The sequence below is a fragment of the Caretta caretta genome, chromosome 2 (assembly GCF_965140235.1).
Source record: "Caretta caretta isolate rCarCar2 chromosome 2, rCarCar1.hap1, whole genome shotgun sequence".
Lineage (NCBI taxonomy): Eukaryota > Metazoa > Chordata > Testudines > Cheloniidae > Caretta > Caretta caretta.
In genome coordinates, this window is record NC_134207.1 from 268,857,653 (window position 1) to 268,875,391 (window position 17,739).

Sequence of the window (17,739 nt, forward strand, 5' to 3'; positions counted from 1 at the left end):
CTCATGCTCAAATAAATTGGTTAGTCTCTAAGGTGCCACAAGTACTCCTTTTCTTTTTGCAATTGTCATAGGTAATTGGAGCCATCAAGATACCAAGCCACCACTAATGGCCCACAATTTGCATAGTTACAATAGGACTTCAGAATTATATTTTGTATTTCTGCCTTTAGATACAAGAATTATACATTCATAGAAATAGGATGAACACACTCAGTAGATTATAAGCTTTGTAATGATAGCTTACAAGAGACCTTTTACATAAAGCATATTCCAGTTACATTATATTTATACTTATTAGCATATTTTCGTAAACATATGGAATGCAATGTCACAATAAGAAACTGAGTTCACGTTTGTGTGTGTGGGGTAAGGTATGTATTTCTTTTTACTTGGTAAGAAGAATAGGCATATGATTACCACATGGCCAGAGCAAGATTCATTTCATTTTATTTAATGTGGGTTTTGTAAATATTGAAATAGATAAGTACATTGTTGCTGGGTTAACTGATATTTTTTTTTTGTTATGAGGCATCTCATCTGGGGATGGGAGAAATTTTTAATGCAAATTCAGTTCTTATTGTTGCTTTGTGTCCTGGACACTAAAATACACACCTCATGACACACACCCGCCTTAACTCAGGCTTGTTCTTATTTTGAAAGCTTTTCTCCTCCGGGTGTCACTATAAGACAAGAACCACAGGACACCACGAGGTGGTTTGAAAATATAACTAAGCATTTTAGTTCATTTGCTATGGTATTAGCATACCAAAAAGTGTATATGACATATCGAAAAAAAATTCCACATACTTCATTTTGTAAGGATACCATTTCTATGTGAGGAACGGATCATTTTGATGTAGGTTATTTCTTATTTGAACACTGGGGACGTTGGTTTTAGGCTCAATGTTCTCATAAGTTGCTGCTGTTCACCACAAGCTGACTTCCTGTAAAACTCCCAATTGTGTATTTGCTGATCAGTGGCTTTGGCTCACCCCACATCACGTATAAACAGAAGGAAGTTTAAATCATGCTCTTTTCATTTTCACATTTGTCCTCAGTCTATTCAGCTATTAATCTGACACTGCTGTTAAAGAAACTGGCAGCCAGTCATTCTTGATTAACACCAGAAGCCTGAAGGACAGTGAAGAAATTGGAAATATTGGCTTAATCTGAAGAAATAATGATTTGATCTTCAAGCTGAGCCTTCAACATAGAGGTAGCATTAGAGAGAGAGAGAGAGTGTGTGTGTCTGTCTATCTGTCTGGGCAGGAACAGGGGTGAGGAGATGTGTGAAGGGGTTGTCTGTGTGGGCATTTAAGGTAAATTTAAAAATTGGTTACAAAGCTGAAAATGCTGCTGAGTTACCAAGAGACAATGCAGTGAGCATGGTGATCTCTCTCTGGGCATCAATTCTGCCTCATAGCTATTCCCAAAGGGTAGAAGGGAACAGATGGGAAGAAATTATTAAAAGTTTTAGGAGAATTCATCAGATTTACAGGTGATAGAAATAGTTAATTTGAACAGCTGCAATAGCCTCTGAGCAACCGGGTCCATTTCTGGGCAGCTATATTTATCCCAGGTTTGAGGAGATGCAAAGGTCTTGTTATACCTTTTCCCCTGTGTCAAGTTTAGCTCTGGCACAGGGATGAACTGGGTCCTCAGACCCTCTCAGAAGTCATTGACCACCCCATAACCTAGCTGGTAGGTAGAAGGACTTCTGAATTTTTGGTTAGAAATATACTATTTCTATACTATTTATAGAAATATGCTGTTTTGAATCATTCATCAGCTAAGCGGTGAGAATAGGACAGGAAAGTGAGAGTTTTAATGATTCCAGCAATTGATGGGAAGAACAGCAGCTTGAATTTTCAGAGGTCATACTATACTATCTAGATCCTAAATCTGTTACAAAAGTATTTTTGAAAAAAATGTAAGCTATTTGAAGTAATGCTTTAAATGGTTAAATCAGGAACCATTTAAGATAATTTCAGTGAATTTCTTTACTTGATTTTGAACTTGTTAATTTTCCTAGTTTTGTATTTACCTGTAGATGATCTGACATACCAGTCACACATTTGATCATATATCAGTTCCAAAAATATACGTCAAAAAATCCCTACTGAGTCACCACTTGATAGAGAATTTTGTCGTTCAGTGTGCGTATTCTTCAAAACAAACCGGCAAAATGCAAGTTTTGTTGGCTGGGTGTGGATAGAGTTGTGATGAAATTTGATCTCTATCAACATCTTTTCTTATTTGCCTTAGAAGAACGTGTGGAGTCAGAGTAAAACCCTGAAGAGCTACTGATCTGAGGCTCTGATCCTGCAAACATTTATGTGCCATCTAAATCAATTTGGACACCTCGTGTTGTTAAATTTAAGCGTGCGTGTTAGTGTCTGCAGGATCAAGGCCTTAGCTTAGAACAAGAAACAGTGAAGCAAATGAACAGAGGCAGGAAAGGCTGCGGGAGTTGCGGGTGATAAAGGGGCAGGGGAAATAAGTAATTCAAGCACTTCCTGTTATAGTTACTACATATGACAAGAGGTGAGAATACTTAACATTTGTTACATATGTATTCCCAGAGAAAAAGCTACGTTAGACTGGAGTTCAGGTTAAAGAATATTTATTACAAGAATGTTGCAATTGCCCTAAAAACAAGTAGTACAAATTGTGCAAGTTCAGAGTTAAGGTTCAATTTTAAAGGAATCCAAGTGTGTTAAGATATGGAAATGCTCAGTGCGAGCACCCAAAGTAGTTTTGGAGAATTCAAGCTCTGCTGAAGAGGAAAGTTAGGAGTTTAAACACTACATCTAAAATATGTAGCTTCCTAGGAGCTACTGTTTCAAATTTACAAAAAGAAAAGGAGGACTTGTGGCACCTTAGAGACTAACCAGAGCTGTAGCTCATGAAAGCTCATGCTCAAATAAATTGGTTAGTCTAAGGTGCCACAAGTCCTCCTTTTCTTTTTATGAATACAGGCTAACATGGCTGCTACTCTGAAACCTGTTTCAAATTTAGTTCTCAAGATGCCGTAGATAAAATAATTTTCATGTAGCTTAGCATTTGGATTTCTCAGACCAAATCTGCAGTGCATGAGTTCTGTTGGCTGGGTGTGGACACTGTCATGATCAATTTTTTTGCACGTCGGATTTGTCCCAGTGTCATTGACCAAATTGTCTCCTTCCCCCACTCTAGCACAGAGACCTGCCCACTCGTTAATGGCCGCCCTTCGCCCCAGAGGCTGCTGCAGTGCCAGCATTTGTAAGTGGCAAACGGAAGCACTCATTTGTCCCTCTCGGGAACAGTCCAATAGAGCCGTAAGGGGGGCTCCATTGCATGCGAGACTTTTCCAGCGCAGCACTTGGGTTGCCCCTATATCAGCTGAAAGGTCCCACAGAGAGAGCACTAGTTCCAGAGTCTGGGCACCACTTTCCTGTATTTTCCTCCTGGCATCTAGATGTAGCAGATGCCTCACACCTCCGGCTTACTCCCCCTCCGGCTGACAATTACACTACCAGCCCCACCTTTCCATGCCCTACACCTGCCTCTTCAAGCAGAGCTGCCCCTCCTTTTGCTTTAACAACTGCTGAGATCTCACTGACCCTTTTCCCTGGCTAATCCCCAGGGTCTGGGGCATCTTGGCTGCAGGGGTTGCTGCTTCTTTACGAGCCTCAGAGAGCTGCTGCCTCTGGGCTCCAAACCCAGTCCCATTTCAGACCACTCCCTATTCTGTTTTCTGTCCCCTGATCCCCTGTGGCCCAGGCTCTGTGACTTCCTCCAGACCTTTATTCGGCACCTCTGCTGGGCTCTGTCCTTCACGCGGCCTCCCCATGCCAGCTCTCCAAGTGCCTGGCTTAGAAATCAGGAGAGTTTTAAAAGAATAAGTCATGTGGATTTTTTAAACTTCCCTGCCCAGCCACAGAATGTGTGTGTGTGTGTGTGTGTGTGTGTGTGACAATGACAAGTAGAAACTTCAATCCTAAGTGCACAGAAAATGTGCAAAAACAAAGCCCCCAGCACCCCTACTCACCTCATCCCTGGCTCCCTTCCCACATTGCGCCTGGGACCCCCTGATTCCCATTGGCAGGCGCCAGTGGCCCTCAGTCCCCAGGACTCCAACAGATCCCAGCAGCTGCCCTGTCTTCAACTTGCACAGAAGGGGGCTTCCCCGTGCTCCTTCCTCCACTGAGGTGAGAGGAGGTTTGCTGCTGAGCTCCGAGTGAAAAGGGGACGGGGCTGCTCCGCAGCCCTTTGCCCAGTTTGAGCCTCTGCCCAGCTCACATCAGAGGGGCAACCGGGTACTGCCCCTGACTGCTGCTGCATATGGCACAAGTAGCACAGCAACTGCGGGTGGTCAGAAGATGACGCTGCAGGTGAAATCCCCGAGCTGCCCGGGATCTCAAGCAACCACCAAAATCCACCCAAAATTACAGTGTTGTGTGTCGGCAAACAGGCCCCTGCTCCAGAAATTGGGATGCTTGCTCCTGGCAATTCCTCACTGGCTCAGCCACACATGTGCTTCCCATGTCCACCTCCAGCATGGTAAGACCCCTCCTCTGAGCTCTGAATCCGCGAATTGGTTCTTACCTGACTGTTGGCTGGATCCTGAAAGAGAACAGGCCCTTTTAGAGGCTTTACGCCCACACGGAATTATTGGTCAGGAGACAGGACTGGGGTCTGCTGTCCCTCCCTTTCTAGTGACCTATGGCCATCAGGTGTACTCCTTGGGGGAGGAGAAGAAAAGTAGCATAATTGCTGCTCATCCGAGTATGTGAATAATTAGTGCAGGGTTCGCCATGCCCTTGTTCTAGCGGGGCCCTGCAGGATGGGTGCAAGAAGCCTTCCACCTCTGTGCTCCCTGAATCAGGCCTTTGACCAGTTCCAGCCCTTGAAACTGGTGGAAGTACATGCTGAGCTGTGCGCTCTGGGGATAGAATCCACACTATAGGTGGCTGGGAGGAGGCAGCCCAGAGACAAAAGCATCCCAAAGGAGGATACTGGATGCACACTTCCTCCCCCCAAGATTATGCCTGCTGGATCTCCCAGTGGAGACCAATGACTAAATGCCAGTCTGTAATGGTAAAGTAAAGCAGAAAACTATAGGCTGCTTAGCCTGGCATTAGTCCTGAGGAAAATCCTAGAAAAGATAATATGGGATGCAACCAGTAAAGAATTAAAGGATGGAAACAATTAATTCTAATCAGCATGGTTTTATGGACAAAAATGAAATAATTTTTGATGAGATCACAAGTTTGGTTGATACACAGTAATGTATGATCATGTTCCTTTTTGGAAGGTTGTGAGTCTGGGGTCTTTGTCCAGTGGTGCAAGTAAACAAAAGATTTTGCCGGTATGGGAGGGGGAGGGCACACCAGCTAAGGGGGGGGGCATGTAACCTCCCCACATGACTCCGCTCCACCCCCAGCCCAGGACCCCCATGCTCTTCCCATCCCCTCCCCATCCCATGTTACCTGAAGGGAGGGGGACTCGGGGCAGTACAGCAGCTGGAGGAGCTGCTGGCAGTTCTGCTCCTTTCCCTGCTGGGGACTGTCACCTGACATGCTGACTTTACCTCTGAGCCGGTTTTTCCTGCCAGCTTGGGACTCCATAACCCTGCCTTGTTGAGCCAGACATGCTAGCCTACTGCAACACAGACCAGGGTCCGGTCCACTCCCCAGAGTTGCAGACTAACCAAAAACTGCTTAGCAGATCACCTATCTTCAGCACCCAGACACCCATTTCTCATTGGGATCCAAACCCCATATAAATCATTTTACTCTGTATAAAGCTTATACAGGATAAACTCATAATTTGTCCACCCTCTAATTCTGATAGAGAGATATGCACAGCTGTTTGTTCTGCCAGGTACTAATCACTTACTCTGGGTTTATTAAAGTGATTGTATTAAGTAGGATTTAAGGGGTCTCAATAAGACAGAACAAAGTAATTTACCATGCAAAATAAAAAAACCCATAAAGCCTTAGCCTAATACATTAAGAAACTGAATACAGGTAAATCTCACCCTTGGAGATGTTCCAATAAGCTTCTTTCACAGACTAGACTCCTTTCTAATCTGGGCCCAGTCCTTTCCCCGGTAAAGTCCTTGTTAGTTCCAGAAGGCATCTTGGGTGAAAAGCAGGGGATTTCACATAACTGCAGCTTCCAACCCCTTTTATAGCATTGGCACAAGGTGGGAATCCTTTGTCTCTCTCTGGGTTCCCACGCTTCCTTCTAAGTGGAAAAGCACCACGTTTAAGATGGAGTCCAGTATCATGTGGTCATATGTCACTGTAAGACTTCATTACCCACTGACTGGCATATAGGTATACAGGAAGGCTTACAAGTAAATAGAGCCATTTACAACCAATTGTCCTAGTTAATGGGAGCCATCAAGATTCTAAACCACCATTAATGGCCAACATTTTGCATTACTACAGTAGAACCTCAGATTTATATTTTATATTCCTAGTTTCAGATACAAGAATGATACATTCATACAAATAGGATGAACACACTCAGTAGATTATAAGCTTTGTAATGACACCTTCCAAGAGATCTTTTGCATAAAGCATATTCCAGTTATATCATATTCACACTTAAACATTTTTATAAATCATATGGAGTGCAATGTCACACCAGCATAACGCCCAGTAACACTAACAGTTTTCTATCTGTTCCCATTATACTAACAAACCCACCTGGCCAGGCAAAAATATAAGCAGTGTTTTTGTCCTTTGTTTACACATATTAGTATGGATTCCTTTGTTAACATATATTAGTAAGAATGTAAAAAAGCAAACAGGCAAGCAAGACCCAAAATTGTATCTCAGGCAAAAATACAGGCTTGATTCCTACATTGTCATTAGCACTCCTAACACTTAACTACAGACTTGATTCTCCATCACTTGAGGTCTTTAAATCAAGTCCGGATGTCTTAAAAAATATGCTATGCTCCACCAAAAGTTATAGCTTTGTCACAGGAATTACTGAGTGAAATGCTTTGGCCTTTGTATGCAAGAGGTCAGACAAGATGCTCATAATGGATCCTTCTGGCCTTGAAACCTGTGACTATCTGTACTCTCTCCCTTGTGCCTTCCATGCTGAGTAGATCTTGTGTAAGAGGTAGTTTTCTAAAAAGTAATACTGAGGACTAGTGGTCATTTGTTCCTGTTATTCTTCATATCTGATCAGAAGTTGGAACAAAAAATCTTCTCCTTCAGAGAAACTCACCAAGAATATCCCTTTTTCAAAATGTCTGCCCTCTCCCACTGTTCCCAAAGTAACAGAGCCGCAGGTTCCCCTCAGTTATAATGCCATGTTTCAAATGGCCACTACCTTCTATTGTTTTGAATGAGAGTGAAGTCAAAATGCCCCCAGAGAAGATGTAACCTGTCATATCAAGGAAGTGTGATGAACTGGTGGGTCCAGATTCACAAGTCAGCTTAGGCATTGTGATGCTGAGCATTGCAACACTTACCTTTGGGCCCCTAGAAAAACCACAGGAACAACACTGTGATCCACAACACCTGAGTTAGGCATCTGGGCTCTCTGTACAAAGAATTGAGAAAGATTGGTGCCTTAGAATACGATTGACAAAGTCAGCATGCTAGGCGGGAAGGTGCCAAAGCTAGCCAGGGGAAGATACCTGCGAGAAGGGTGTGTGCTAAGCCCTGTCATTCTCTAGGAGACAGGTGTCTATTTATGCTGGGGATCCATGAACTGGGGGAAGATGGCCATTCCTCTGCCTAACTCGCATGTGAGGCCCGATTCAGTAGCCATGCTGAGCAGCTGCTTAACTCTGCACAACAAGGAGGATTTCCCTTGTAACCAGTGGTAAGGGTGCTCACCCAGGATATGGGAGACCCCTGGTTCAAGTCCCACCTCTTCCTGATGTGGAGAAGGGATTTGAATAGGGATCTGCCAGCTAGTCAGCAATGAGCTCCCGCTCCCTGGAGCGGACTGCAGTGTGAGAGCCAGTCATCATAGGCAAGGGGCATTTGGACCGGCTGCCTTTGTCTAGCCCCAAGCTACCCACATGTAGCCTCAGTATCTGCTGTGGGCCCTTATGCAAGGCCTCAGTCTGGGGAGTTGCAAGGCAAGAACTCCCTAGCCCCTCTTGTCTTTGCTCTGCTCTACCTCAGGTTGCTGTTCAGCTTCTAGGCAGCCAGGTCCTTTCCTCTCAGAAGCTAGAGAGAGAATGTGTTAAACTCCTGGCTCACTGGCCTTTTATATGGCCAGCTGCAGCCTGATTGGGGCATGGCCTCAGCTGTGGCTGCCTTCCCAATCAGCCTAGCCTTTTCTCACAGCAGCAGCCCTCTCTCAGGACTGGCTTTAACCCTTTCAGGGACGGAACTGGTGACCACCCTGGAATGGGGCATAAGCTTTCGTGGACTGGAACCCACTTTGTCAGATGCATCACAAGGGGGCCACTGGTTCCCCCAGGCTGTACCTCTGCTGAACCCCGAACACGAAAGCTTATGCCCAAATAAATTTGTTAGTCTTTAAGGTGCCACAGGACTCCTTGTTGTTTTTGCTGAAACAGATGAACACGGCTACCCCTCTGAAATAACTACCAGCAATCCCCTCTGGCCCTTCACCTAGCCAGTTTCTTGTGGATATCTCAGTATAATTAAAACTTGAGGAGGAATTTGAAGGAGAAGAGATTAGTGGCTTCATATACTATATGAGTGATCTCACTGATTTCAGTGGGACTATTCACATACCTAAAGTTAGGCACGTACTTAAGTGCTTTACGAGATTGGGGCGAGAACATTGAGGACTTAGCAGGACTGAGTCCTAAGGTAAAAGAGCAGATAAAGAGAGAGGGAAAGAATCAATGCCAAAGTGCAGGGTGCATTCTCTTCAATCTGATGCATGAAGAGTCAAACTGTCAGGTAAGTTCTTATTCCAGTTCTGATTCCTGATGAAAATGTATTTGTATACATAGAGCAGTACATAGGAATGGCCACACTGGTTCAGACCAAAGGTCCATCTAGCCCAGTGTCCTGTCTCCTGACAGTGGCCAATGCCAGGTGCCTCAGAGGAAATAAACAGGACAGGGCAGTTTATCGAGTGATCAGTCCCCTGCCATCCTCTCCCAGCTTCTGGCAGGCAGAGGCTTAGGTACACCCAGAGCACGGGGTTCCATCCCTGAGCATCTTGGCTTATAGCCATTGATGGACCCATCCTCCATACCAGAGACTGATTTTCATATACCCACCTCAGCTTGAGTTACTGGCAGTTAGGAAAATTGATATGGCCCCAATCCTGCAAACACTTCCACGTGTGTGAATGTGGATATACCCATTGCCTTCACTGGGACTAGCCATGTTCTTAAACAAGACAAAACATGTTTGTAGGATCAGTGCCTATGGCTACAGTATAGCTTGGTACTTAACCATATGCCTAACTCTAAGCACATGGGAGTAGTTCCATCGAAGTCACATATCAATAGTACTAATTGTGATTAAAGTTAAGCACATACTTAAGTACTTTGCTGAATCAGGGTCTTTATTTCTAAACTGGGAAAATTTGAGGAAAAAGAATGGTGGACATTAAATATTAAGAATCAAAGTGTCATTTTCAGAACCTCACTATTCTGGCCATAATCAAGATTTCAAGGCTGATAGAGGAGTATTTCTAATACTGTAGTTTCTAAATTCTGAGCTTGGAGGTAAAAGGATGTTTTAAATAAATAACACATTTTAATCTAAAAAGAAAAGGAGTACTTGTGGCACCTTAGAGACTAACCACTAATAGCTCTAAGGTGCCACAAGTACTCCTTTTCTTTTTGCGAATACAGACTAACACGGCTGTTACTCTGAAACCTGACATTTTAATCTATTTCAGAGAGAGATGAAAGAGAGGAAGAGCAAAGGAGGAGCCATAACCTATGGTGAGAAAAGAAAAGGAGTACTTGTGGCACCTTAGAGACTAACCAATTTATTTGAGCATGAGCTTTCGTGAGCTACAGCTCACTTCATCGGATGCATACCGTGGAAACTGCAGTAGACATTATATACACACAGAGAATATGAAACAATACCTCCTCCCACCCCACTGTCCTGCTGGTAATAGCTTATCTAAAGTGATCATCAGGTTGGGCCATTTCCAGCACAAATCCAGGTTTTCTCACCCTCCACCCCCCCACACAAATTCACTCTCCTGCTGGTGATAGCCCATCCAAAGTGACAACTCTTTACACAATGTGCATGATAATCAAGTTGGGCCATTTCCTGCACAAATCCAGGTTCTCTCACCCCCTCACCCCCCTCCCAAAAACCACACACACAAACTCACTATCCTGCTGGTAATAGCTCATCCAAAGTGACCACTCTCCCTACAATGTGCATGATAATAAAGGTGGGCCATTTCCAGCACAAATCCAGGTTTTCTCACACACACCCCCCACCCCCATACACACACAAACTCACTCTCCTGCTGGTAATAGCTCATCCAAACTGACCATGTTAGGGAAAAAGGGTTCCCCTCCCGTCTAGGGTTAGGAGGGTAGCCTTCCCTGGACTTCTGTATTAGCCAAACAAAACACAGAGTCTTGGCTCTTTGATAAAGTGAGGCACTTTATTGCTAGCAAATACGACAGCTGAAGGGCTCACCAATTCCTTTTCAGAGGAAAATGGTGAAGCCCCGAACAAAGAACAGGGATGAGCTTTTATAGCTTGGTTCAACATACATTGTGATATCTCTTCCAGTTCGAACCGGTTAACCCAGTCTGTTTGAAGTTCTGGGGTAGGTACGAGCATGGAGGCTTATCTGTATAAGGAATTCTCTCCCCAAAAGCAGGGAGTGCAGGTTACACACAGTTCACATTCTTTCTATCCATAAACAAAGTAGAAAGGACAGATAAGCATAGAAAAAAGACAGCAGCGTAGCTTCACATGATTATAGGGTCGTTTTCTGGGTTTTTTTTCCTATCAACCACTCTCCAAGTTTAAATCCAAGTTAAACCAGAACATCTGGGGGGGGGGGGGGTAGGAAAAAACAAGGGGAAATAGGCTACAGAGTATGGTGAGAAAGTTACACCAAGAGCCTTGTTCTGGCCACATTTCTGTGCTTCATTCAGAGGACCTTCCTCTTCTCTGCACCAACTTTCAGTGGGAATTCCAGAGGGCTCTGTTCTGGGCCCCCTTCTATTTCCCCTTTGACCCTATTTATTTAGCACATAAATATTGTTTTACCTCTGTGCTGACAACTCACAAATCTCCACTTCTGACCTATCTCCTTCTCCTCAAACGAAAGTCTCAGCCTGTCTTTCTGACATGTCATTGGTGATGTCCAGCCTTCAAATCTATTTCAAAATGGCCATAACAGAGCCTTTAATCTTTCTCAGTAACACTCTCCACTTTTCTTCTCTTTCTTAGTTACTGTGCCCAGCACCACCATCCTCCATGTCACTCAGGCCTATGACCTGGGCATCATCTTTAGCACCACCATTTCTTTAGACCCTTACCTCCAGGTCATGTCTACATCTTGCTGCTTCCTCCTGCACAGCATCTCTCGGATTCAGCCTTTCCTTTCTGTCTGCCCTGCTAAAACTCTCCTCCAGGCCCTGTTTATCTCTCAGCCTCCTCTCTGGAGGAGCAGTCTTACTCCAAGTCTACCCATTGAATATAGTATTGCATAAAACATAGAATCATAGAAGATTAAGGTTTGAAGAGACTCTGGAAGTCATCTAGTCCAACCCCCTGCTCAAAGAAGGACCAACACCAACTAAATCATTCCAGCCAGGGCTTTATCAAGCCGGGCCTTAAAAACCTGTAAGGATGGAGATTCCACCACCTCCCTAGGTAATCCATTCCAGTGCTTCACCACCCTCCTAGTGAAATGGTGTTTCCTAATATCCAACCTAGACTTCCCCCACTGCAACTTGAGACCATTGCTCCTTGTTCTGTCATCTGCCACCACTGAGAACAGCCAAGCTCCATCTTCTTTGGAACTCCCCTTCAGGTAGTTGAAGGCTGATATAAAATCCCCCCTCACTCTTCTCTTCTGGGGACTAATCAAGCCAGTTCCCTTAGCCTCTCCTCATAAGTCATGTGTCCCAGCCCCCTAATCATTTCTGTTGTCCTCCGCTGGACTCTCTCCAATTTGTCCACATCCTTTCTGTAGTGGGGGGACCAAAACTGGATGCAGTACTCCAGATGTGGCCTCACCAGTGCTGAATAGAAGGGAATAATCCCTTCCCTCGATCTGCTGGCAATTCTCCTACTAATGCAGCCCAATATGCCGTTAGCCTTCTTGGCAACAAGGGCACACTGCTGACTCATATCCAGCTTCTCATCCACTGTAACCCCTAGGTCCTTTTCTGCAGAACTGCCGCTCAGCCAGTCAGTCCCCAGCCTGTAGCAGTGCATGGGATTCTTCCGTCCTAAGTGCAGGACTCTCCACTTGTCTTTGTTGAGCCTCATCAGATTTCTTTTGGCTCAATCCTACAATTTGTCTAGGACACTCTGGACCCTATCCCTATCTTCCAGTGTATCTACCTCTCCTCCCAGTTAGTGTCATCTTCAAATTGGGTGAGGGTGCAATCCATCCCATCATGCTGATCATTACTGAAGATGTTGAACAAAACCGCCCCTAGGACCGACCACTGAGACACTCCGCTTGATACCGGCTGCCTACTAGACATCAAGCCGTTGATTACTACCCATTGAGCCCGACAATCTAGCCAGCTTTCTATCTACCTTATAGGCCATTCATTCAATCAATACTTTTTTAACTTGCTGGCAAGAATACTGTGGGAGACCGTCTTCCTGGCTCATTGCTTCAACAATATCACCCTTCCTCTTTGCTTTCTTCCACTGGCTCCCCCTTTTCCACCCCTTCCACTGTCTTTAATTTTAAGTCCCTTCATAATCTATGTCTGACCTACCTATCATCTCTCATACAGTAAGGGGAAGTGGACTTGCACCTCCACTCTGCCAGTGACGCTAGCCTTTATCACTGTCCAATTTTTGGAAAGGCACTTTTGCAAAGTCTCCCATGCCACCACCTGCACATGTCAGGAGCTCTCTGTAAAACTGCAAACATTATCCTCCTTTACATTTCTCCCTAAACCCACCTGTGCCATGGTGCCTGCAAAACACATGACAATGGTGAGGCAGCTTATGTGCTGTATTCAGGGATAACAGTCTCACAATTATCTTTTGCTCCCTCCATCTGTTTCTTGTACTGACTTGTAGTCTCTGTATTAAATTTACATTGTAAGCTCTTTGTGCCAAGAAGTGTCTTTTGGTCAGGACCTCCACCTCGTTGGTGAAGTGGTTCCTGGAGGTGGGGATCATCTGTTGTGACTTCTCCTCACCACAGCAGGGGTCATTTTGTATGGGATGAGCAGGAAAGATCCTGTAGTGACCAGAGCACTGGACGGGACACAGGAGATGGGTTCAAATCTTGGCTCATCCACAGACCCTCTGTGTGACTTTAGGCAAACCACTTAGTCTGCTTCTGTTCCTCAGTTTCCCCTCTTTAATATTGGGGTGGTTTCCCCTTATTTCCCAGGGCACTGTGAGGATATATCCAGGAATGATTGTAGGGCACTCAGATACTGTGGTGATAAGAGCCATATAAACTCTAGGGTCCTAGAGTCTAGATCACCACATTGTATTCTCTTCAGACTCTTGTATGCCCCTCATCTCCATCGAACCATTGGCCAGAATCTGTGGGCTGAAGGAACAAAAAAAGGTTCTGTACAATATATTTTTACATTTCAGTGGGTGTGTTGAATTTTAAATGTTCATAAATGTAAAGGGAAAAATCAGGTAAACTTCTGCAAACACCCTCAGTCCTGACCTCCACCCCCACTCTCCACACACAGATCTTAAGCCCTTCAACCACAACTTGAAACCTTCCTTCCTGCTATCCCAGGCTTGGTGTGTGCTTGAATGGAGAATGATAGATTTGCTTAATTGTGTTGTGGTTTAATGATGTGGCTGAATAACCATTAATAAGGATAAAAAGAGAAATTGGATTCCACTAGTGAACTCATCTAATCTGAATCAGTGTCCCCACTGGTCAAAGGCTCGTGTTCTGACCCATCCTGGGCCTCACAGCTATAATTATAGGAGTAGAAGTACTAATCAGGTTCTTACTCTGTCAAACTTGTTCCCAGCAGACCCAGATATGCAATCAGAACTGAGACTCATCCTTGTTGGTAAAAGTGGAACTGGGAAAAGTGCGACAGGAAACTCCATCCTTGGGGAAAGAAAGTTTGAGTCCAAACTCGGGGCAAAGTCAGTAACTTTGACTTGTGAAAAGGGGCAAAGGAGCTGGAATGGGAGGGAGCTTGTGGTTATTGACACACCTGCCATTTTTGACAGAAAGGTTTGTGATACAATAACCTCAAGAGAGATTGGTCGCTGTATTGCACTCTCTGCCCCTGGCCCCCACGCTCTGCTGCTGGTGACCCAGCTGGGCCGTTACACTGAGGAAGACAAGGACGCAGTGAAGCGAATAAAGAAGATTTTTGGAGTTGAAGCCGTGAGGCACATGATTGTCCTGTTCACCCGGAAAGAAGATTTAGGGGTTGACTCAGTGCATGACTATGTGAGAAACTCAGATAACAAAGATCTTAAGGGGCTGATTCAGAAGTGTGGGGACCGATATTGTGCTTTCAATAACAAAGCAACTGGAGCAGAACAGGCTGAACAGGTTTCTGAGCTGACTGAAGTGATCCAGGGAATGGTTCAGGAGAATGGGGGCAGGTATATCAGTGAGATCTATTTAACTGAACAAAACAGGAGACACCTGATGGGAATAAATAAAACAGCTGCAGTGAAGACTGTGAAAGCAGATGGTCCAAAGTATAATGACATTATTTTGGGCTTCGGGGTTGCTGCAGTTTGTATTGTTGTTGTTGTATTTCTCCTGTTTTATCTCCCTCATTAACAGCCATTAATAAAGTTTCATTGTAACCTAACCCAACTGCTTCCCAAAGCTTCTCAGCTTCTCCGGCACCTCACTCTTATGCTAGTGCAGCACGTTCACACAAAATACAAGTAATAATGTTAATATTTCTTCCTTATTAACATTACGTATTATAATAATATCGAGTTCTTATATAGAGATTTTCATAAGTAGATCTCAAAGTGCTTTACAAAGGAGGCTGGTATCATTCTCCCCATTTTATAGATGGGGAAACTAAGGCTCAGAGAGGTGACGTGATTTGCTCATAGTCACTCCGCAGGTGAGTGGCAGAACTGGGAATAGTCCAGTGGTCCAGCCATGAGGCCTCAATATTAGGTTGCTTTAAAGATTCTGGACCAAACTCTGCCCTCACTTACCCTGCATTTGCAGTAGTTTGATTCCATTAATTTCAGTGAAGTAATCTGGATTATGGCCATGTAACTGCTCCCAGGTACTCTGGAGTTGCAGTGGGGTAGCTCTATTAATTTCAGTGGAGTATTGTGAATTTACAGTTATGCAACAGACTACAATGTAGCCCTCTGAACAGAGGTGTCAAATAACTTCAGTTGTTATGTAAATTTACAGTAGTTCAAACTCTGAGACATTGAGCACTGTAAAGTTTCCACTAAAAATTAAATCTCAAACATTTAGAGGCCAAACTTAGACCTGTGAGTAGATGAAACTCCATTGGCTTCAGTTACACAAGGAATTAATGTGGCCCATGAAGTGTACCCTCATTTGATATTTTGAAAGCAAAGAGTATAAAATCACCAGAGACATGCGTATGAAATATGGTAATATATGGAATTGTTACTTTAAAAAAATAATCTTCAGTTTCTTTCTCAATTAGAACTGCTGCCAAATACAATGGCAATTTCCCCAGAATATAGAGATCAGCATTTGTCCAGTATCTTGTGTGAACAAATCATGAGAACACCAAAAACTTTTCTGCAGCTGAAATCCATGTAATAGAACATCTGGCAGTGCTGATTCAGGGAATGCAATTCATTTTTGTGGAGATTTCTGTTTCCAGGCTCTGACCTCAGTGATTTTTCAGGACTGTGGGTTATGTAAATTTGCAAACAAAAGGTGTCACTCTGGTTTTGATGCACAGTTCTGCTTCTTTAAGTGTAAACGGGTCTCCATAGCCTGCCTGCAAGGGCCGTGCTGTGAGGCAGTTCAAGATGGAGGATATTCCAGAGACTGAAGCTGGGCTGTTACTCACATCGAAACTTTATATTTGTTCTGATTTTTTGCTGTTTTTTCTTACTCGGAAATAAAGTTGTAGAGATTGAAGTTTGGTATTGTTCTTAATGCATAAAGATGAAAGATAACAGAATTTGAGAATAGAAAAGTGAAACCACAAATGTAGATGCAGGGAGAAATCTTCTGTGTTTCATGTACTGCATTTTGGGTAATAACATGAGAGGAATCTGTGACAGGTTAGACCCCTTTGGGATGCCACCTGATGTACCATGGTTTCACTGAGCCTCTCCTGCCCAGCCAGCCTGGATTCCCTCTCCCTGTTTTGCTGAATTAGGCTCTCCGGCCTCTTGCAGCACACACACAGGTAGGGTCACAACCAACTGCTGACACAGACTGAAGTCAGCTCTATGTGAAAGGGCACCAGCAGCACTCACGTGCACACCCCTAATAACACTGTCTTGCCCTGTATAGGAAGATCTGCACAGTGCAAACTCATAAAAATTCACCCTCTCCATCAGTGTGAAGCGAGATATGCACAGTCTCTCCCGCCCTCCAATTATAAATTGCACAAACTGGGTTTAATAATAAACAAAACAAATTAACTATAAAATGCAGATTTTAAGTGATTATAAGAGATAGCCAACAGAATAAAGCAGATTACCTCAGTAAATAAACAGAAACCACAAACTGATCTTAACACACTAGATAGGTAGGATACAAATTACCAAATTCTCACCCTGGGTCAAAATCAGGCTGGCAGATTCTTAAGGCACAAGCTGCCTTGGCTTTCCCAGGCTTTCATACACAGGCTAAAAATCTTATCCTGGGACCATCACTTCCCCCAGTTCAGTCTTTGTTCTCCAGGTGTTTCCAGGTGTGTTTTTGCAGGGAGAACGAGGTCCCCTCATGTTGTCATTGTCCCCCTTTTATATCTTTCCCTCACTTGCTGGAAAGCTCTTTTGCTGTGACCTGGGTCAAACAGTTCCCATTGTGTAGAGCTCTCTCTGAGAGGTTTCTATTGCACACAGTTCCTGGGGTAATCCTTACGTTTTTGCACATTTCCTCAATAACCCGTAACGTAGCACATTTGAAATACAGAGACATGGTCAATATCCCCAGCTTCAGAAACAAAAATGATACATGCATGCAAATTAGATAAACACATTCAGTAGATCATAACCTTTTCAATGATATCTTACATGAGCCATCTTGCATGAAGTATATCTTAGTTATGTCATATTCATATTATACCCATACTTCTAATAAGAATATGGGATGTAACCTGTGTCCATGCATGAAAACTGAAACTGGGCTCTTTAATAAAGCAATTATTTACAGGGCTGCTCCTACTGATACTTAGCATTCTAGCCAAGTACACACAGACTGACTTCCTGGTGCTACCTCCAAATCCTTCCCTCCTGCAACCTGTACAACTCCATGCATGTTCCCAAATCTTTCTGTTTAAAAATTAATTGTTTTTATTATGTCTTTGTGCAAACATTTCATTACTGGAAGGGTCAAAGGTTACTACTACATAGCCCATCCTGGGCACATGGGCTTTATCACCAGCCCATTGTGGCTGGTTAGGCATCATAGTCCTTCAAGTGT

The 17,739-nt window shown here is 43.9% G+C and overlaps 1 protein-coding gene across 7 annotated transcripts; it reads left to right on the forward strand.

Moving 5' to 3' along the window:
* Positions 1-995: 995 nt before the first annotated feature.
* Positions 996-16,221, forward strand: LOC125633016 (GTPase IMAP family member 2). 7 transcript variants are annotated; one of them, XM_048842134.2, is made up of 4 exons: positions 996-1,216; positions 3,196-3,261; positions 9,850-9,895; positions 14,132-16,221. In XM_048842134.2, exons 3-4 carry the CDS (start codon positions 9,856-9,858, stop codon positions 14,905-14,907), a joined length of 816 nt encoding a protein of 271 aa, XP_048698091.1. In that variant the 5' UTR covers positions 996-1,216; positions 3,196-3,261; positions 9,850-9,855; the 3' UTR covers positions 14,908-16,221. The 7 variants fall into 7 exon arrangements, with proteins under 7 accessions (XP_048698091.1, XP_048698094.1, XP_048698090.1 ...); XM_048842137.2 differs by having other exon boundaries at positions 14,135-16,221; XM_048842133.2 differs by lacking the exon at positions 9,850-9,895.
* Positions 16,222-17,739: the final 1,518 nt, after the last annotated feature.